The following is a 21836-nucleotide window of genomic DNA, read 5'->3' as shown; positions in this document are numbered from 1 at the left end:
GGGTCAAATGAGCCTGTCAGTTTCTTTGGTTTTTCTCCTAACTCTGTTGCTCCTCCTAACTTGCTGTCATTGTTCCTGAGTAAAACAAACAGAACCTGGAAGCATGAAGCGAAAGGAGTCGGGGTAAGGCAGAGGGGTGGAACGGTAGTAGCAGATGCAAATGCACCTACAGGACGCAGTTCAAGGAAATACGGAGACAGCAAAGGCCAATGACAACCAGAGAAGCCCAGAAGGCAGAACTGTTCAATCTGGAACCTTCACACCCCATTCCCAGGTAAATGGCTGACTCCCTGGGGGACTGTTCATAATTCTGACTCTTCACTCATGACAGCACTGACTGCAGTTCTCATGCTGAGATGGTTTTGGCCCCCTTGCTTCTCAGTGCCTGCCCTTCCCAAAGACTGGACAAGCTGCATGGGCTAGTTCTCACGCTTTGCAGCCCTGCTTTTAATTTACATATTTTAAAAAGAAAGAAAAAGATGTTCAGAAATTAACGTGGGGGTGCCTGGGGGGCTTAGTCAGTTGGGTGTCCGACTCTTGATCTCATTTCAGGTCTTGATCTTAGGGTCGTGAGTTCAAGCCCTGCATTGGGCTCCATGCTGGGCATGGAGCCTACTTGAAAAAAAAATCATGAAATATGAACCCCACTTTTGCAGAGCATGCTCTTATCAAGACATTCAGATACTCTCTTTCATCATACCTGACTCCTCCAACCAAAGTCTAGTGTTTCTTCAAAACTTCTTTCCTACTTCAGGAAAAACTTCGACAACACCAAGATAGCACGGTGACAGGCACTTTACAAATGTTTTGTTAGAAACTAAACTGCCACAATCTACTCCAGACAATAACAAATTTTTTAAAAACGTGTCAAATTTAATCTCATCTAATTTTATTTTTTTAAGGATTTTATTTATTTATTTGACACAGAGACAGAGAGCACAAGCAGAGGCAGAGACAGAGGGAGAAGCAGGCTCTCCGCCGAGCAGGGAGCCCGATGCGGGGCTCCATCCCAGGACCCTGGGATCATGACCTGAGCCGAAGGCAGACGCTCAACCGACTGAGCCACCCAGGCACTCCTATATCTAATTTTATAGCCCTGGAAACCCAGAGACTGGTACCAGCTCTGCCCCAAAGTAGCTCTATGGCTTGGGACACGTCACAGAACCCCTCTGGGCTTCAGGCTTTTCATCTAAAAATGAGGTTTTAACCTGGTGATGGTGTAGTTTTCTTCTAGCTCCAAAGTACTCAAATCCTAGGACTCTAAAAGTAACTTGCAGGGAGACGGGAGCTAGTTTACTCCTATCTGACATTATCAAGTCATTCCTGAGATAATCACATACTCCATCGTACCTCATAAGAAATCCTTTGGTAATGACTCAATTATTGTAACCTTTCTGAGAGAACATGGAGACAATTTCAGTTTATTTAGAAGCTACCACTTCGGTGTTGGGTGGCTTCCCTGGAGAACTTCTTTGTTCTTCTTGCCAGTATTTCCATAGCCCCTAGTTGAACAAGTACTTTAGTGATTTCTCATGAAGTCAGTGTGAAGTTAGCTCCTATTCAGAGAAGACCTATTCTGGTTTCTGGACCTTTAAGGTGTTTAGGATTTTAGGAAAGTAATGATGGAAGGAGAGGCTGATGGCCCACAGTGGGCTCTGGGTCCCGATAAGGGCCTGACTGCAGATCTCGGTGGTGCTGAATACTGTTGCCTGGCTGCCTTCATCCCTCCAGAGAGCACCACGGAACACAACTAGCTGAGTCACGGCGTGCAAGCAGCAGCGGAGGCCCTTCCTTCTCCCCTACCTTCAACTACAGTAAAGAGGTACTTTCACATCACCCACATGAGCTTTAACGTTCTAGAACTAATTGCTCAGGCTTTTGGGTTTTAAGGACTTAGAAAATAAAAACATGAATGTTCTAAAGATTTATTTAAAAGATTCTGGAATCAAGAAAACATTCTGGATTCTGGATTCCCTATATTTGTGGAGTAGGTGGCCCTGGAATATAAAAAGGGATTCTAGCCTGTTCCCCACTTTTTTCCCCATGTGTGTATGTGGGTTACCATCCCAGGCTCTCTGTCATTCCTGCCCCCAGTCATGGGGAGAGGTGTGTACAGGCCCTACCTACCAATAGGCCCTGGTATATGGGCACCCAGTGAATTCTGGGCACCCAGGTAGCTGGAGAATGATCAAGAAGTGGATTGGGTCCGGGCGCCTGGGTGGCTCAGTTGTTGAGCATCTGCCTGCGGCTCAGGTCATGATCCCGGGGTCCTGGGATCGAGCCCCGAGTCGGGCTCCCTGCTCAGCGGGAAGCCTGCTTCTCCCTCTTTTACTCCCCCTGCTTGTGTTCCCTCTCTCGCTGTGTCTCTCTCTGTCAAATAAATAAATAAAATCTTAAAAAAAAGAAAAAAAGAAGTGGATTGGGTCCCTCCAGGCTCTGGATCAGGATCCTCATCCCATGGAGAGGGATACTGCTCAAGGAGAGCCAGATGAAGCCCCCTAAGGCCCAGGGCCCAGGAAAGGGACCCTGGTTGTCCAAATCTGAAGGTAGTACTGCTACATTCCACTCTAGCCCAAATAAACCAAGTCTTTAAGCCACTTTAAAAGCACCAAATACCAAAAAGGCAGTTAAGGTTTTCTGTACGTTCACACATTAGTAGGTGTGCACTGAACTGAGGACGAGGCGGACATCTCCCCCACAGCGCTGTTCACTGGCGCCAGTCCCCTGAATATTTAGCAGAGGGGGTAGAGACAGCTCCTTTGAATTATGAATTGTCTGGCGAATACAGCAAATCTGGGGTTACAGAGCTGAACACATTTTGGAAAGCTCATTAGTTGATTCCTAAAAACCATCTTAATTCATAGAATTTGAAGGCTTGGGTTGTTTTTTTTAGATTTTTAAAAAATTATTAAAGTACAATCTACTCCCCAACATGGGACTCAAACTCACGATCTCAAGATCAAGAGTTACATGCTCTAATGACTGAGCCAGCCAGGTGCCCCCAGAACTTGAAATCTTAAATACGTCTACTAAAGTATGTGATAGGGCAAACTTTCCCGATAGAAGCAGGGCCTCAGGAGTCCCCAGGCAGCATTTCAGCCCAGTGAGTAGAGGAGACTGTGAAGAGTGTACAGGAACTTACGCAGGGCACGTGAAGGATTTAGGTCACTGACATGCGTGGTCCCAAGGGTCTGCCCCACCTGACACTAACTGCAACACAGAGTTGCCGCTCAGTAGAAGCGCTTTCAAGAAGCCAGAATTTCTGTCCTAATTTCTTGTGCTTGGGTCATTTCTTCTTTCTTTCCTTTCTTTCTTTTTTCTTTTTCTTTTCTTTCTTTCTTTCTTTCTTTCTTTCTTTCTTTCTTTCTTTCTTTCTTTCTTTCTTCTTTCTTTCTTTCTTTCTTTTCTTTCTTTTTTTAAGATTTATTTATTCTAGAGAGAAAGAGAATGAGCGCAGGGGGAGCGGCAGAGTGGGAGAGAGATGAGAAGCAGACTTCCTGCTGAGCGTGGAGCCCAATGCAATGTGGGGCTCGGGGGCTCGATCCCAGAAACCTGATATCATGACCGGAGCTGAAACCAAGCGTTGGACACTTAACCAACTGAGCCACCCAGGTGCCCCAGGTCACTCCCTTTTGAAATCCCATCTGTCTTGCTCTGTGATGTCAGTCTTACTAGCAGTAGAACAAGCCCATTCTAAGCGCCTGTAGATAAATGGTGCATTTTATTCCTCAAAGTCTAGCCATGTGGACTCTGCAAAGCTGCCCCATTCTTAGAACACTTCAGGGGAGTGAAGCTTCTGGATAAAAAGATGGCAAGTAAAGCGCTTCTTGGGAATTCCACAAGGTTTTGACTTCCATTCTCCTGGTGCTGCACCAAAGCCAAACCTTCGAGCGTGTCTATTCCATGTGGGCAGACAAGGAAGGCTTTCTTAAGCCTGAGCAAACACAAAGATAGGTGTAGTGAGTGTTGGGAGAACCAGCTCCAGGTTGCAACTCTATCAGCTGCTTGTTTTCAGCCTTTCAAGGCCAGAGGAAGCTTCCCTGTCCTAGCAGCCCTGACCAATGTTAGCTGCTTCAGCAGCGCTGGGGACGTGCTCCCAGGGCGGTGATGTGGAGCATCTCTGGCCCTACACAGAGGGGGGCGGGAAACAGGCTGCGCCTCTAAAAGGCTCCCCTGCCTTACTGTTACGAAATTGGTATAGAGAGGTCCTTCCCAGACATGTGATAGTTAGAATTATGCATGAGGCAGAGTAAAGGCATGGGTTTTAATTGGATCGTTTTCAGATGGCTAAGGGTGGAAACCTTTTAAGAATGTTAATAGAAGAGAGGGTACCCCGCAGCCTACCTGCCCCACCTGCTCCACTTTTAGGCCACTGGAGGTCCAAGTGAAATTTTGCCTAGAGCAAAGGCTTACATTTCCAGGTCTGGGCAGAATCAGTTCCCCTCTCTAAATGATGCAAAATTCCTAATCTGTCAGGTGGATACACCTAAGTAATTCCGAAGGATGGTAAATATATAAATTAGTCAGAGGTACACCTGAAACTAACATAGTACATTAACTGTATTTCAATTAAAAAAAAAAAGTTAGGGGCGCCTGGGTGTCTCCGTTGTTAAGCGTCTGCCTTCGGCTCAGGTCATGATCCCAGGGTCCTGGGATCGAGCCCCACATCAGCCTCTCCCACTCCCCCTGCTTGTGTTCCCTCTCTCGCTGTCTCTCCCTGTCAAATGAATAAATAAATAAAATCTTTAAAAAAAATAAGAGGGGCGCCTGGGTGGCTCAGTCGTTAAGCGTCTGCCTTCAGCTCAGGTCATGATCCCGGGGTCCTGGGATCGAGCCCCGCATCGGACTCCCTGCTCAGCGGGAAGCCTGCTTCTCCCTCTCCCACTCCGCCTTGCTTGTGTTCCCTCTCTCGCTGTCTCTCTGTCAAAAAATAAAATCTTAAAAAAAAAAAAAGTTAGAGAGGAAGGGAAGGCAAAAATGAAACCAAGTAAAATAAAGGGAAAAGATACAAACTCTGTGCCTTAGTGTGGAAATTAAATTTGAACAATTACGCTGGAGCTCAGGGTGCCTGGCTGGCTCAGTCGGAGGAGCATGGGACTCTTGATCTTGGGGTTGTGAGTCTGAGCCCCATGTTGGGTGTGGAGATTACTTAAAAGTAAAATCTTAAAAAAAAAAAGAATGCTGGAGATCATTACTTGGACCTATGCTATACACCAGAGGGCTATAAGACAAATCCGTCTCGGGGCACCTGGGTGGATCAGTCGTTGGGCGTCTGCCTTCGGCTCAGGTCATGATCCCAGGGTCCTGGGATCGAGCCCCGCATCGGGCTCCCTGCTCAGCGGGAAGCCTGCTTCTCCCTCTCCCACTCCCCCTGCTTGTGTTCCCTCTCTCGCTGTGTCTCTCTGTCAAATAAATAAATAAAATCTTTTAAAAAAAAAGACAAATCCGTCTCTACTTCTAATAAACATCTAGTCAATATATAAGACACTAGTTCAGCTGTAATATATACCCTGTTATATCTGATTCACTGTAATTCTCTGAACTTCTAGACTAGTTAGAGTCTCTTTTCCTGTTCTAGGTGTAAGATAACTCAGCTCAGTTACCTAGAGTCAAGGCAACATCAAATATTAAGGCTGAGAGGGTGTTAAAGCTCTTCTAGCCTAATTCTATTATTTTTTTTTTTTTAAAGATTTTATTTATTTGACAGGGAGAGACACAGCGAGAGAGGGAACACAAGCAGGGGGAATGGGAGAGGGAGAAGCAGGCTTCCCACCGAGCAGGGAACCCGATGCGGGGCTCGATCCCAGGACCCTGGGATCATGACCTGAGCCGAAGGCAGACGCTTAACGACTGAGCCCCCCAGGCGCCCCTTATTCTATTATTTTGAGATGAAGGGGTTATCTGTCTGGTCCAACACCTGCAGTTCGTGGCAGGTTCAGAAGCAGAACTTGGACTTCTGTCCTCCCGGGGAGATGTCTAACGGCTTCTTCTATCTTCCTGATGACTTTTTAAATCAAAAGGCATTTCTCTTATCTTCCTGTACAAGAGGACGAGATTTATTTTGAATTGCTTTAAAGGGCCTAGTTAAAATGGAATGTAACATGCTGAATAAAAATACACCTTAATATACAGTCTGGCCTTGGGTGTCCTAGGTCAAAGGGATCACAGATTTAGGTCACTCACCACTAGAGGGCACTCAGATGTTCCCAGTTAAAGAGGCTTCCAGGTAGAGCCTGTAAATGGAGTTTATCAACACAATGACGTTTTCTATCAATAGTAAAAGCTAAATGGCCATTTCCCCCAGATAGGCTGATGTCTAATGTATATATACGTATATAGAAACATGTTATAATTAATATATATTTGTTATATTTGTTACTATTTTAGATTTAAGCCTGATATTTTCCCAAACGACTCTCATTTATTGCTTTCAAGCAGACTTTTGAAGTAAAAATTCACTTAAAAGTCACCTTGCCTCCAGAGCACTCACCCAAAGCCCAGTGGGCCCCTGCCAAAATCCACAGGCCTACAGTATTTGAAGCAAATAATGTTTGTTGCGGCGGGGGGGGGGGGGGGGGGGACGCTTGCATACTTTGATTTAAAAGGGAGAAGAAAGAGAAGAAGATGAGAGCTTTCTCTGTTATAAAAGTAAATGAATACAAGCCAGGCAACTCTTTAACCCTCTAGTTTATCATCCTTGAAGGCCTTATTCTGATCATGTGAGGGATTTCTGGAGATTTAGACCTGGAGCCATGAAAATCCATTCTCTCTAGGAGGACCAAGCACTTTCTGGCTGTGTTATTCAAATTCTGTAAAGGTCTAATCTATATACTTAAAAGAAGTTACATTATTCTAACAGTTATTATCAACTACGACCATAGCATTGGCCTGTCTGAAAAATATAAGAATCTTAATAAGAATCATCTTTGTGAAAAAGGAGAGGGGTCTTTCTGCAAAGCACCTGCACCTCCGACTATCTTGTCAGTTGTTGATGGATAATTAGCATTCTGGATTCTGGATTCTGCTGCATCCTTTTCCTGCCCCGTGGCACTTACCTGATCAGGACTACCCTGTGCTTTGCCAAGTACTGAGGAAAACCTGGCTCACAGCTTTGAAAAAGGATACATCTAATTCACTCTGGAAAAGAGAAAAAAGTACAAGGATGAGAATGAGACACTGGGGCACATGTTCTTAGCAGAGTTAGCAGCTGCTCTGGCCACAGGCTTGGGAGCAGGTCAGGGAGGCAGCTCTGTACATACAAGTCTGAGCAGGAAGGCCCTGGGTCTGGGACTGTGCTATTTATTTATTTATTTATTTATGTATTTATTTATTTATGAGAGAGAGAATAAGAGAGAGAGAGCATGCATGCGCACACATGAGTGGGGGGGAGGGGAAGAGGGAGAGAATTTCAAGCAGACTCTGCACTGAGCGTGGAGCCTGATGCGGGCTTGATCTCATGACCCTGAGATCACAACCTGAGCTGAAACCAAGGGTCGGACACTGAACCCACTGCGCCACCCAGGCGCCCCCTGGACTGTGCTTCTTAAAAAAGGCTGCAGTTTGGAAGAATTTTGCCAACCAGTACAATTCATCCTTAGAACATAGACGGAATCAGGGCGCCTGGGTGGCTCAGTCGTTAAGCGTCTGCCTTCGGCTCAGGTCATGATCCCAGGGTCCTGGGACCAAGCCCCGTGTTGGGCTCCCTGCTCCGCGGGAAGCCTGCTTCTCCCTCTCCCACTCCCCCTGCTTGTGTTCCCTCCTTCGCTGTGTCTCTCTCTCTCTGTCAAATAAATAAATACAATCTTTAAAAAAAAAAAAAGAACATAGAGGGAATAGATGACCTCAACCTTTACAGATGATAGCTAGTTTGATATGTGTATCAAAAACCTTAATAATATGCATGCCCTTTGAATCCATCAGTTTTACTTCTAGAAGTTTATCCTGAGGAAATAATTAGATAACAGGACAACAATGTGTGATAGGATGTTTAGGGTAATGTTTATAGTAGCAAATTACTGAAAAGCTAAGTATCTATCAAGGGGGGACTAGTTAAATATATTATTGCAGATCCACAAATGAGGCTATAGATATATAAGTACTGACATTGTTAAGTAAAAAAGCAAGTTGTAACATGGAATATACACTATTATCCCACGGATAGTGGAATAGTTAGATACAGTTATATAGTTAGATACAGACAGATACATAAAGTCTAAAAGGAAATGTACCTAATAGTATGTTATCAGTAAGTCATGGGCTTACTCACAATCTTCTCCCCTTTTTGCTTATAGGTGTTTTCAATTTTTTTCAGTGATCAGAGATGTTTAGATCATAAAAAAAAATTATAGAGGGAGAAATAGTAAACAGAGGTAAATTCATATGTGAAAGGACTTAAGGTTTGTCAAGTGCAGCAATGATGACCCCAATCCTCAACAGCAACCGTCCTCTCTTGCCCTCAGGGGACCTAACCGGGTTGGCTTTTTGTTTTGAAATGTGATGCTGAGATGCTTCTTTCAGCCCAGACAGCATGAGACTGATCTCCAAATTTAAGATTTGGAAACCAAGATTAAAAATAGTCTCAGCAAGAATGTTTAAAACTCACAAACCCAAAAATAAATCTTAGATGACAAGGCATTCTCCGAGTGGGACAGATTCTATTTTCTTTCCCATAGTACTCTCTTCCCTCCTTTGTCTCTTCTTTTTGCTACTGTCATCCTAAACTGAACCATCTCACAGTACTGTTGGGAGTCCTGTGTAGTCACCAGTTTAAATTAAATTCTAATCTTTACTTCTGTGGTTTATGTGGTCACTGACTCTTTCCCCAGAATTACAGCAAGAATTCAGCAACATGCTATTTATTCTCAGTCACTGAATATAATAATAATAATTTAAAAAACCTTAGCAATGATAGTGCTTGTACTCACTCATGATTATCCCAGGTTTAAAATATTGCTTTTTTGGGAAATGTTATTCTTCTTGATAGGTGTTCCCTTAAGATGGCTAATCATGGCCAGCTCTGAATCACAGAGCCTGACTTGCAAACCAGTCTGTCTTAAGGGAGTGGTCGCTGCAATGAAGCAGGAACCAGAGCTGCGCTGTCTAATACGGTAACCACCAGCACCACTTGGCGAATCAAATGAATTAAGATTAAATTCCTCATTTCCGCCTTTATACTAATCACGCTTCCATGTGGCTAGTGCCTCCTGCACTGGATGGCACAGGTACAGAACATTCCTGTGGTGGTGGAAAGTTCGACTGGGCAGTGCTGAGTTATGGCACTCTCTCCAAGCAATCAATACAAAGATGGAGTTTGAGGCCAGCCTTATTGTCCCCTGACAATAACTGATTTCGTGGTGGTTATGAAATAGTCTAAAATTGACTTTGCTGATGGCTGCATGACTGTGTGTAAATATGAAAACCTATACAGGTTAAATGGGTGAGTTTTGGGGTATGTAAATTCTATTTCAATACAGCTGGGGTTTTTTTTGTTTTGTTTTGTTTTTTAGAAAAGGGGCTGTTGGGAGGTGTCTGGGTGGCTCAGTCGGTTAAGCATCCGACTCTTGGTTTAGGTTCAGGTCATGATCTCAGGGTCATGAGATCGAGCCCCGTGTCAGGCTCTGCTCTCAGGGGGAGTCTGCTTGGGATTCTCTCTCTTCCCCTCTGCCCCTCTCCCCACTCTTGCATGCACACCCTCTCTCTCTCTCAGAGAGATAAATAAAATCTTTAAAAAGGGGGCTGTTAGAAAGGAACTCATGTATTCCTTAAGGGGAGTTGGTTTTGACCATCAAAGCAAAGGTGTGGATGGAAATGATTCCTAAACTAAAAAGGTTCCTAGTGCCTTAGGAAGGGAAACAGAAAAAAGAGAGAGAGAGAGAAAGTTAAATAGCAAAGTCTCTTAATTAAAAGAAAGGTGTAAAAGGTTCTTAGGCTTGTAGAACTGGTTCTTTATAAAGATCTAAGGCACACAGTGGTTTGTAACACTTTGGATGAGCCAGAAGGAAAGGGAAAGAAAATGTGGCATCATCTGAGTTTTAACTTTTACATGGGAAAGCTCTACATGAACACAGGTTCTTGATATAGACCATTTCTGGGAAACTGGGAGAAGGACATAAACCGTTTCTTAGTCATTAGACTTACCACTCGGCTGAAGTACTCATCTAACACTTCCACAAAGTTATGGATGAATTCATAAATGGCCATCTCGTTCTGAAATAAAAAAGGAAGGGTACAATTAGTTTTAGTACGGCCCGTCTATAAATTAGACACTGACAAATATTCAGAATAGTTCTACGACTCACTTGTTTCAAAGAAGCTTACCCATAGAGGGAAAATCGAAAACCTTCACCTCTAAGACTTTAAGTCCTTAATGAACTTAGCTGGACTGAAATCAGATCGAGTCTAGTGATAAGGTTTTGAGTTCTGCTCCCTGACTTTATCATCAACTGGCTGAAACAGTGTTTCAGGTTCTTCATGCCACCAATTTTCCATTTGGGAAGATGGGAAACTACCTCTAGGTTTGGTTCATGGATAAAAAACAATCAACTGAAATTCTGAAGTATCTTAAATCTTAAATGCTTTTCATGGATTCAGTAGCCATAGGTTCTGTTGACCTGGGAATGACGTTTCTGGAAAGGTGAACTAAATCTGAGGAAATTCAGTCACAACACAATCATATTTATAGTTTGCTCTGGCTTCTGATCTGTCACCCTATATTTCATGCCACAACTGAATGGCCTCTATACCTGTCTAAGCTGCCACACTGGGCCACACAGAACAAGGGCAGGACACTGGTATTGCCTAGGGTCGAGGAAAGCTTTCTGTGGTTTTGTGCTTCCCCACAAGCCGCTCATCTAATCCAAGAAAAATCCTAGATATTTTTCTTCCACACAGCTTTCCCTAGCCTTGATAGAAAAAAGATCCTTTAAGAGTCAAGATAATTCTTAGATAGGCAAGTAGAGAAGAAAATGTCAATTTAAGGAGGAATAAAAATCAGACTGTCGGGGCGCCTGGGTGGCTCAGTTGGTTAAGCATCTGCCTTCAGCTCGGGTTATGATCCCAGGGTCCTGGGATCAAGCCCCGTGTCGGGCTCCCTGCTCTGCAGGAAGCCTACTTCTCCCTTTGCCTGCCGCTCCCCCTGCTTGTGCTCTCTTTCTCTCTCTCTCTCTCTGTCAGATAAATAAATAAAATCTTTAAAAATTAAAAAAAAAAATCAGACTGTCATTCCTAATTTTCTTGCATTTTCCATAGGCTCCTCTATTACCTTACCTCAGTGTCATTTACTCCAACCACAATGAAGAGAGCTGCATACTGTCGATATATCAGCTTAAAATCCTTAAATTCAATGAAAGAACACTAGAAAAAACATAATTAGATATTAATTCCTATGGTTGCCACGGATTTCTTCAAAATGGCCTGCATAATTTCTAGGTTCTGATTTCAGTATCAGTCAACACATTCCCAGAAATAGACAATATTAAAATGTTACACGATCTTGGTTGGTTGCCTGTTGGTTGCCTCCTCACAGTATTCGGGGGACTACCTGGAAGCAGCTCTACTGGGAGGCAGAGAAGGGGTCTAGGAAAAAAGGCTTGGAGCATCCACGTGGGTCCCCACCTGTTCCTTCTCATTCCTTTGCTTTGCTCTGTGTGGAAATCAGCAGGCAAAGGTACTGAATAATTTTAAACTGCCTCCAAAATGAAAATAAGCCAACATGACAAAGAAGATTTTCTTCTTTGGGCACCTGGGTGGCTGTCATTAAGCTTCTGCCTTTGGCTCAGGTCATGATCCCAGGGTCCTGGGATCGAGCCCCACATCGGGCTCCCTGCTCAGTGAGAAGCCTGCTTCTCCCTCTCCCACTCCCCCTGCTTCTCCCTCTCCCACTCCCCCTGCTTGTGTTCCCTCTCTCGCTGTCTCTCTCTGTCAAATAAATAAATAAAAATCTTAAAAAAAAAAAAAAGAGTTTCTTCTTTTCATCTCCCCTAGACTCTGCTGGAAGCAATTAGAGATTTAGTTTTGTACTATTTATTTATTTATCTATCTATCTATTTTTTTAACCACCAACCAATATGGAACCTTTATTTTATTTTATTTTTTTAAGATTTTATTTATTTATTTGACAGAGAGAGACACAGCGAGAGAGGGAACACGAGCAGGGGCAGTGGGAGAGGGAGAAGCAGACTTCCTGCTGAGCAGGGAGCCCGATGTGGGACTTGATTCCAGGACCCTGGGATCATGACCTGAGCCAAAGGCGGATGCTTAACGACTGAGCCACCCAGGCGCCCCTTTTTTTAAGGTAATTTCTATACATTTGGAGTATGAGAGTAATCCTTTTACAAATGGAACAGATTACTAGAATCGTACTATTTATTTTTTATTTTTTTAGATTTTTATTTATTCATTTGAGAGAGACAGAGAGCACAAACAGGGGGAGAGGAAGAGGGAGAAGGAGAAGCAGACTCTCCGCAGAGGAGGGAGCCCGATGCGGGGCTCGATCCCAGGACCCTGGGATCATTACCTGAGCCGAAGGCAGACGCTCAACTATCTGAGCCACCCAGGTGCCCCTAGTTTTGTACTATTTAATAGCCACTGAATAGCCAAATATACACAGCATACACATGCAAAAAGAATCCTGATTTCTTTTTCCTAGACCCATGAAAAGAATCAATGTAGACTCTTTTATGAATTATTTAAAGTTTTGGCTTTTGTGGGGCAGATGCTAGACAAAATCTCCCATTGTAAACATTGCTTCCTATGAATTAATAACTAGTTTACCAGCACGGGCTGGTGGATAGAACAACTCCCTTCCCATTCATCTCTTTCCTACAGCCATTGTACAAAGGGGACTGGAAGGCACTGCGTAGACAGGAATCGGATAGCAGCCTAAAGGCGCAGTGCTGCCCTTCCTTTGGACTTCTGGGTGTGCTTGACCAAATATGATTGCGCATGAACTCTGGCTATTTGCACTGGGATAACTGCTCTTGGGTGCCCAGATACACCTGGAGATGAAGCTGTAAGTTTTAATTATGAAATTTCTTCCATGGGAAAGCCATTTGACCATCTATAAAATGGAGGGATTTGAGGCTCTTATTTAAAATGAGGATAAAGGTAAGAAGTGCAGGACCACTCTGCATTTTTGGCTCACTGTAGAGCCAGTGTGATTTCTGCTCAGCTGGATCTTTCAAGGAAACACAATCTATCTGAAAGAACTGAAGAACATTTTTCAAAGCCTTTCAGGAGTTTCTGACAAAAAAAAAAAAGTAGCAAGCACCTTTGTGGATAAAATAAAAACTAAGCTGAGATTGTGTTACTTCAGTGCCTAATTATTCCAAAGCCCAGTGGATTCCTTTTAAAATCTAAAATAATTAAGGCGGCACCTGGGTGGCTCAGTCAGTTAAGCATCTGCCTTTAGCTCAGGTCATGATCCCAGGGTCCTGGGATCGAGCCCCTCGTTAGGGCTCCCTGCTCAGCGGGGAGTCTGCTTCTCCCTCTCCCTGCCCCTCCCCCTCACCTCATGCTCTCTCTCTCTTTCGCTTTCTCTCTCTCTCAAGTAAACAAATAAAATCTTAAAAAAAAAAAAATTTTCAGAATGCTTCAAAAATATCTAATAATATATTCGTTCCAAAGCATATATTTCAAAGGGTAACGTATTGTGAAGATGGTGTTTGAAACTATGCAGTGCCTGCCTTCTGCAGAAAGATTCAAGAAGAATGCTTCTGGAGGTTATCTTTATTTAAAGTATGTGACTATTAACACAGCACTTTAATAGTTCCTGTTTCCCTTTGACAACTACATGAAGCAATGTGTGCCATGGCAGGCCAAAGTAGTAATTCAAAGAGGACTCTGAGATGTTGAGACTGGAAAATCAATTTAGAAGCCAAGGGAAACATAGTTCCAACATGTAACTTCTGAGCACTGATGTACCTTAATATTTTAAGACCTAGCAGTGGTTCCCACAGGCTTTCTACATATGCTGTGAAATGGCGAACTGGCAAAATTAACGGGTGATTTAAACAATCTTTCTGGGGGCACCTGGGTGGCTCAGTCGTTAAGCTTCTGCCTTCAGCTCAGGTCATGATCCCAGGGTCCTGGGATCGAGCCCCGCATCGGGCTCCTTGCTCAGTGGGAAGCCTGCTTCTCCCTCTCTCACTCCCCTTGCTTGTGTTCTTTCTCTCGCTGTGTCTCTGTCAAATAAATAAATAAAAACTTTAAAAAAAAAAATCTTTCTGGGGGCGCCTGGGTGGCTCAGATGGTTAAGCGTCTGCCTTCGGCTCAGGTCATGATCCCAGGGTCCTGGGATCAAGTCCCGCATCGGGCTCCCTGCTAGGCAGGGAGCCTGCTTCTCCCTCTGCCTCTGAGTCTCTCTCTCTCTCTCTTTGACTCTCATGAATAAATAAATAAAACATTAAAAAAAACAATCTTTCTGATTTCGCTGCAGTTTGTTCAGTGATTTCCAATAGACTCAAAGTTTAGAACCCTGATTAAGTAATTCTCCAATTAAATCTCTTTGTAAAAATAAACTCAGTTCCTAAAATTCTTATTTGTTATTATTTTAATGATTTTGTTTAACCTCAATTTTGACAGAATGGGTAGATTTGTTGTGTCATATGAATTTTTAACTTCCGCTTACCCCATCTACATCATAAAACAAGACAAGTTCAAATAAAATTTGTTTTGTTTTTTAAATCACTAGTTCTAGGATTATGTTGGTGTTAAGTTTACAAAAATGATAAGCAGAAAAAAAACTGCGCTCTACATGAGAATCATGCTAGTATTCTCTGGCACAAAGTGGGTCTCGAGTGCTCACCTCTATACCAATCATCTGACCTTAATCTCTTGGCTAAAGCGAGCCACCTGCTGGGGGCACCCCTAAGAGTTGTAAGGGCTAAATTCATATGGACAAAAAAAGAAGACATGTCTATTAGCTGGAATAAATTTGAGACAAATACGCTGACCTAAATAAGAACTCAAGGCTTTTCCCGGTTTTCCTTGTTGGTATTTTCCTTAAGGGGATATAAAGCGAGCGAGCTATGCTTCAGTCTTCATTCACTTCATTTGTTCTTTTCCCTAATAGCTGTTGAAGAATGTAGTTCAAAGAACTTGATGGCCCTTGAGACTCAGTAATAACAGATCTGCCACTGCCTAGTTGAATGAGGAGATAAAAGAGAGAACCAGAAACTTACTTGTTCATTGGATCGGGAGAGACAGCTCTTTATGACTTCCGTTTCCAGAACTGTACGCTTATTGATCTCCACATGTTCATAGTATTTAGAAAGTCGGGTCTGTCCTTGTTTATTCACCATGAGGAAAAATTTTATCATTTTTTTTTCTGGGCAATATTTTTCCAGATAGTTCAAAAGTTATGTCAAGGTGTACCTGTAATTAGAACCTGAAGGATGAAAGAACAACAAAAAGCTAAGATCAAACATCTCAAAGAATAATATTAGATGTGTTCTATAGATGAACCAGAAGTAAATAAAATGTGATCTGATAATACTGGTCTTCACTCCTAAGAATTAAATGAGGTTTTAATAAATAACTAAACATAGGGATGCCTGGGTGGCTCAGTGGGTTAAGTGTCTGCCTTCAGCTCAGGTCATGATCCCAGGGTCCTGGGATCGAGCCCCACGTGGGGCTCCCTACTCAGCAGGGAGTCTGCTTCTCCCTCTCCCTCTGCCTGCCACTCCCCCTGCTTATGCTCTCTCTCACTCTCTCTCCCTCTGTCAAATAAGCAAATCAAATCCATAAAAAAATAAGAAAAAAACCTAAACATAAATTTTCATTAGTTATCTTCCAAAACTTTTTTTTTTTTTAAGTAGGCTCCATGCCCAGCACAGAGCCTAATGTGGGCTTGAACTCACGACCCTGGGATCAAGACCTGGGGTGAAGGCAGATGCTTAACCGACTGAGCCACCCAGGAGCCCCTCTTAAATGAAGTTTTAAAATATGGAATAATTTTACAGAAAAGTTGCAACAGATTATGGGATAATTCTTGGACTACATTTTGTATTATTGTTTGCTCTCCCAGTTCATCTCTTGTTTCCTAAACCGTATCAGACAGGTGGTTATCTCACAATAATTCCAAACACGAAGAGCTGGAAAGAGCCAGGCCCAAAGCCTGAGCCGCTGTGATCATCCAGGGCACAGGACAGGATGTTATGTAGACCAGCTCAGCTGGGGACAGGGCAGCTGTGCCATGGGGGAGGCCTGTGGTCATTCACTCCCTTTTCCAGGAAGATAAGCTCACTACTGTAGGTGGGACTGCAACATACTCTGTTTAGTCATTTGGTATTAAGTGCTGCTTTTATTCTCCTTACAAATTACTGCCAGTAAATTATGGCTGGAGACCAGTAAATTAAGTTACCATCCATTCTTTTATTCCCTCTCAGCAAAGATATTTTAAAACGATCTTCACAAAAGTTAGAAATTACAATCTTATACTCTGGATTCCAACTGCCAGCTAGAAGAAAGAGGTATTGTCTTGGGCGCCTGGGTGGCTCAGTCGGTTGAGTGTCCGACTCCTGGTTTCAGCTCAGGTCATGATCTCAGGGTCCTCGGATCGAGCCCTGTCGGTGCTCCCTGCTCAGAGGGGAGTCGGCTTGTCTCCTTCTCCCTCTGCCCCTCCCACTACTCGCTCTCTCTCCCTCTCTCTCAAATGAATAAATCTTTAAAAAAAAGAAAAAGATACTGTCTCAAAGGTATTCATGGCCAAACCTTTGCCTTTAAATGCTCTGGCTGCGTTAAGTTTACGGTAAAATGAGATGTAAAATGATCCCATTGAGATGTTACACCAACGGATCAAATTGGTTTCCACCTTAACAAGCACAGCATTCCTTCCCACTGACTTCAGGAGCAAGGATGACAAACAAGGGCATGTTGAATTGATACTCATTAGGATGCAAGCCTTGAAAATAGTAGCTGAAGGCATCTATAAAGGCTCGAATACATCATCTTTGTTTTGCATGCTCATAAACAATTACACAATTTGTAACTGTAGGATTATACAGTGGTAATAAAGTGGACAAGTACAATTGTAAACTCTATTATAAAATACACAAAGCCGAAATATATAATGTAGAGACTCAGAGACAAGTACATGTTTGAGAACAGAAGATGAATGCTTTAAGCACCGATCCTGGTTACTAATCATCAGGGAGGAGAGAAATCAAATAATTATGAAACTGAGGTAGGGTAATAAGGAAAGAATATGCCTAGACAAGTGCTGGGAGTGGCCGGGGAGCAGGTATGAACTTCCTTTGTTTATAAAATTCTTTGCATTCAAGGACACACAAGGCTGGGGAAGATGTTTTGATTGCCAGGACCTGGGGGACTCCACACCCAAGAGCCTGTGTGAATCAAGGACAGATAAAGAAGGGAAATTTCACTGGGGAAAGCCTTACACAAAGGATGCCAGGATGCCTAAAGGTCAAGATGAGGGAGTTTGGTATAGTCATAGTAGAATATGAGCAGATCAATGTCCCAAGATTGGGATGATACAAACTAAATGCCTAGAGAAAAGAGAGACTGGAACAATTGAAATGCATACTGAATCGGGTATAGTTTTCCTATTTCTGACGGTGTATCTGAGACTGTCATCCAAAGATGACAGATTTTAACTTGGGCGCCAACTGTGACTAACTATATTTGCTGCTCTGAGCACTGTGTTGGGAAGGATTCTGGAACTGTTCAGGTTCAAAAGGATGCTATGAACGATTAGTATGTCAGTTGCAGGTTAGGAAGCAGGGTGTGGCAACATATGCACCATGTATCTGTCATCCCTGGTGTGCACTCCCTTCATTCTGCAGATGGGAGAATGGATAATCTGAGATATAGAGTGAAGTCTTGGATTCTGGCCCCCTGACTCATAATCTGATGCTGTCTTTAATTTATCACATTGCCTCTTTGCCTCACTCAGTATATTAGGGTCATCAGATGTTCATTTAAGCTTACCAAGCATCAACTTCAGGTAGCTTTGGGAACGATCAAGTCAATATTCTCTAATGCTGCTGAACATTTAATTTGGAAAATACCAAACAATACAACGCATGAAAACAGTACAGTATGAAGTTTCTAGCAATCAAAGTGGTATTTGATGATGACTAATATCCTTTCTAGCTCTAAAGGCTTTTTATGTACCTCAGAATCAGATTACTGTAACACACACACACGTAATATTAGACAAAAACATTTTTGGCCCCATAAAAGTGATTGAAATAAAATCCTCCAAATTAAAAAGCAAATTTCCTCCAGGGAAACATAAAGTCCTCATAACAGTATAATAGTCAAAAGCATGAACTGAGGCTTGACTGTTAATTTTGTGATCCTTGGCAAGTTACTTAACCTTTAGTACTCAGTCAAAGGTACAATGGGAATAATAATAGATAGTACTTACCTTCTGGGTTGTAAGGATTAGAGGAGTTAGTATATGTAATGTTCTTAGAACTGGGTTTGGCAGTTGGCACATAGTAAGGGCTACATAAGTACTGGTGAAAGTCATTATAATATATCACTTTTTCTTCAGTGAAGTCTGCCTATCCCAGTCCCCTATTGCTAATCATAAAGAGCTAGCTACTATCCTTTCTTTTTTTAAAAATATTTTATTTATTTATTTATTTGAGAGAGAGAGCATGAGAGGGGGGAGGGTCAGAGGGAGAAGCAGACTCCCTGCTGAGCAGGGAGCCCGATGCGGGACTCGATGTGGGACTCGATCCCGGGACTCCAGGATCATGACCTGAGCTGAAGGCAGTCGCCTAACCAACTGAGCCACCCAGGCGCCCCACTAGCTATCTTTCTTTGAACCCATTACTGTATCTTACAAAACTTGTCACCCTATGTAATCATTATTTGATTACATACTAAGCTCTCCTACAAGACCAGTGATTTTTACTTTTTTATTGTGACATTTTTATTGTGACCCAGCATTCAGGTACATATATATCTGATTCAGTTATATATGATGATCACCAAACAATACCTACCCATACTGTGTGTATTGTACTCTGGTGATTTTTGTGACATTTTATAAAAAATGTAGTTGTGAAGTGTTTGGGTTACATAGATATATGGATTTTTCTTTTCTTTTTTTAAGATTTTATTTATTTGAGAGAGAGCACACAAGTACGAGCGGCGGGGGCGCGGGTGCAGAGGAAGAAAGAGAAGCAGACTCCCTGCTGAACAGGGAACCCAGCGCGGGGCTTGATCCCAGGACCCCGAGCCGAAAGCAGACGCTTAACGGACTGAGCCCAAACACACAAAAGGCACATACTATCAACATGATATATCACTGTTGAAACTGAACTTGATCATCTGGCTGAGACAGTTTTTGTTAGGTTTCTGTACCGTAAAGTTATCCCTCCCCTTTCCATACCATACTCTTTAGAGGGAAGTCAGTATAGGTAGTCCACATTTAAGGGGTGGGAAGTTATGTTCCATCTCCTGGAGGGGGAAGTACCTATGTAAATTATTTGGAATTCTACTGCGCAGGTGATCTGTCTACTGTACCCCATTATTTATTTACTCATGCACTTATTTTTATATCAGTAGGGACTCATGGATATTTTATTTTATACCTTAGGTTATAATACAATATGATCCAATGATTTTTAATTTCAGAAACCACTAAAGAACTGTGGCCCAAATAATAAAATTAAAAAAAAAAAAAAAAAGAACTGTGGCCCAAAGTTTGAAAAACACTATATTAGAACATGAACTTGTGAGTAGGGTTCATATCTTATTTCAGATCTTTGCATAGTGCCTAGTGTAAGAGAATATCCAATAAGTGTTCGTTGAATGAATGAAATAATGAAGACTTTTTTTAAGTGATAATTTTTCCTTAAAAAAAAATCACATCACGGGGCGCCTGGGTGGCTCAGTCGTTAAGCGTCTGCCTTCGGCTCAGGTCATGATCCCAGGGTCCTGGGATCGAGCCCCGCATCAGGCTCTGTGCTCAGCGGGAAGCCTGCTTCTCCCTCTCCCACTCCCCCTGCTTGTGTTCCCTCTCTCACTGTCTCTCTCTCTCTCTGTCAAATAAATAAATAAAATCTTAAAAAAAAAAAAAAGAATGAATGAAATAATGAAGACTTTTTTTAAGTGATAATTTTTCCTTAAAAAAAATCACATCACGGGGCACCTGGGTGGCTCGGTCGTTAAGCGTCTGCCTTCAGCTCCGGTCATGATTCCAGGGTCCTGGGATCGAGCCCCATGTCGGGCTCCCCTGCTCCACGGGAAGCCTGCTTCTCCCTCTCCCACTCCCCCTGCTTGTGTTCCCTCTTTCACTGTCTCTCTCTCCCTCTGTCAAAATAAATAAATAAAATCTTTAAAAAAAATCACATCAGTGCTCAAACAAAGCAGATGCATAAAGTATCCTGGTACCCCAACTCCTGCCCCAAAGCCTGTCAGTCTTCTCAAAGATAAAACCAATGTTTTTAAGTTTAGTGCATATTCTTCTAGACTTTCTGTACATTTACACGTAAATATGCATGCATTTGTAGCAACTTTATTTTTTAAACCTAAATGCGATCGAACTCTAAAATGCCAAGTGACTAGCCTGGTGTTTATTCTCTTCTGGTACCTTTGAATGAACCAGGTGCACTCACAAAGCCCTGGCTGGATCCTATAAAAGGGCACTGAAGTGATGTGTTTTGGAATTCATCAGGAGCACTTCCTGTTGACTCAGTCTAGTTCAGGCTTTCCTGGTCTTATTCCCCTTGATCCAGGGCCTTGGCTTCCATTCTTTCTCTGGCCTTAGTTCCTAATGGCCTGGCTTGGATTTCTGCAATGTTCCAGGACTTGACCTTTGGTATTTGCCCTCTGGCTGTGACCCCGGAAGCCTTTGGCATCCAGCCCTTGCTCTGTTAACTACCTTACAGAGTGGCCGTGTTTAAATGAGGTAAATGATGTAATTCTTGTAAAACATTTAACACGCTGACTTCTTTCATTTCCTCTCTTATTGTGTATTAAACTAGAAAGGAATGCTGATAAGATTATAAGGAAACAGATAGGTATATGTATACATTGTGAGTGGTCCCTTAAATTGTTACAAATATTCTACAGTGTAACTTGATAGAATTTAACCAAAAAAATCATGAAAATGGTTCTACCGTTTAACTCAAGTATTTCTGTCTTGGGAATCTATCCTAAGGTATAATTTTAAATCCACAGGCATGAAAATATTTATAGTAACATTATTTATAATAGTGAAAAAATGAAACAAGCTCAGATATTACAAACTGAGAACCAAATGTTAAATGAACACTAACTTGATATTTTTTAACATTAAAATAAATATTCAAGAGACCGTAAGAGGCTCTTAAGCATAGGAAACAAACTGAGGGTTGCTGGAGGGGAGAGGGGTAGGGGAATGGGGTAACTGGGTGATGGACATTAAGGAGGGCACATAATGTAATGAGCACTGGGTATTATATAAGACTGATGAATCACTGACCTCTACCTCTGAAACCAATAATACATTATATGTTAATTGAATTTAAACAAAAATTAAAAAAAAGAAAATAAATATGCAGACTAGAAGAAAAATGGGAAAATGTAGATACAATAATGTCACCAAATCAGAATACCAAATTCTATACCCACATGGATTACAATTATGTAGAAGCAAGATCTGAATAAAGATTATAGAGACTAGACAGAAATCATACAAAAACAAAAAATAAAACAAACAAGCAAACAAACAAAAATAGATTAGAAAGATGAACCTTGAAAACATCATGCTAACTCAAAGAAGCCAGTCACAAGGAGAATATATTGTATGATTCCATTTACATGAAATGTCTGGAATGGGGAAATCTATAGAGAAAGTAAATAGATTAAGGGTTGCCAGG

The 21836-nt window shown here is 42.3% G+C and overlaps 1 protein-coding gene across 1 annotated transcript in view; it reads right to left on the bottom strand.

Moving 5' to 3' along the window:
- AP4S1 (adaptor related protein complex 4 subunit sigma 1) overlaps window positions 1-21836 on the bottom strand; it is a 49118-nt gene that overhangs the window by 7111 nt on the left and 20171 nt on the right. The window contains exons 2-5 of the mRNA XM_032404895.1: window positions 15180-15385; window positions 11266-11352; window positions 10138-10206; window positions 7126-7137 (exon numbers count right to left, since the gene is read on the bottom strand). Of these exons, the coding sequence (XP_032260786.1) occupies window positions 7126-7137; window positions 10138-10206; window positions 11266-11352; window positions 15180-15317 (306 nt within the window). The 5' untranslated portion in view covers window positions 15318-15385. The remainder of the gene's footprint in view (window positions 1-7125; window positions 7138-10137; window positions 10207-11265; window positions 11353-15179; window positions 15386-21836) is intronic.

Source organism: Phoca vitulina, unplaced genomic scaffold, assembly GCF_004348235.1.
Source record: "Phoca vitulina isolate PV1807 unplaced genomic scaffold, GSC_HSeal_1.0 scaffold7, whole genome shotgun sequence".
NCBI classification, from domain to species: Eukaryota; Metazoa; Chordata; class Mammalia; order Carnivora; family Phocidae; genus Phoca; species Phoca vitulina.
The sequence above is the reverse complement of the archived record's forward strand: the minus strand, read 5'-3'. Positions and strand labels throughout refer to the sequence as shown.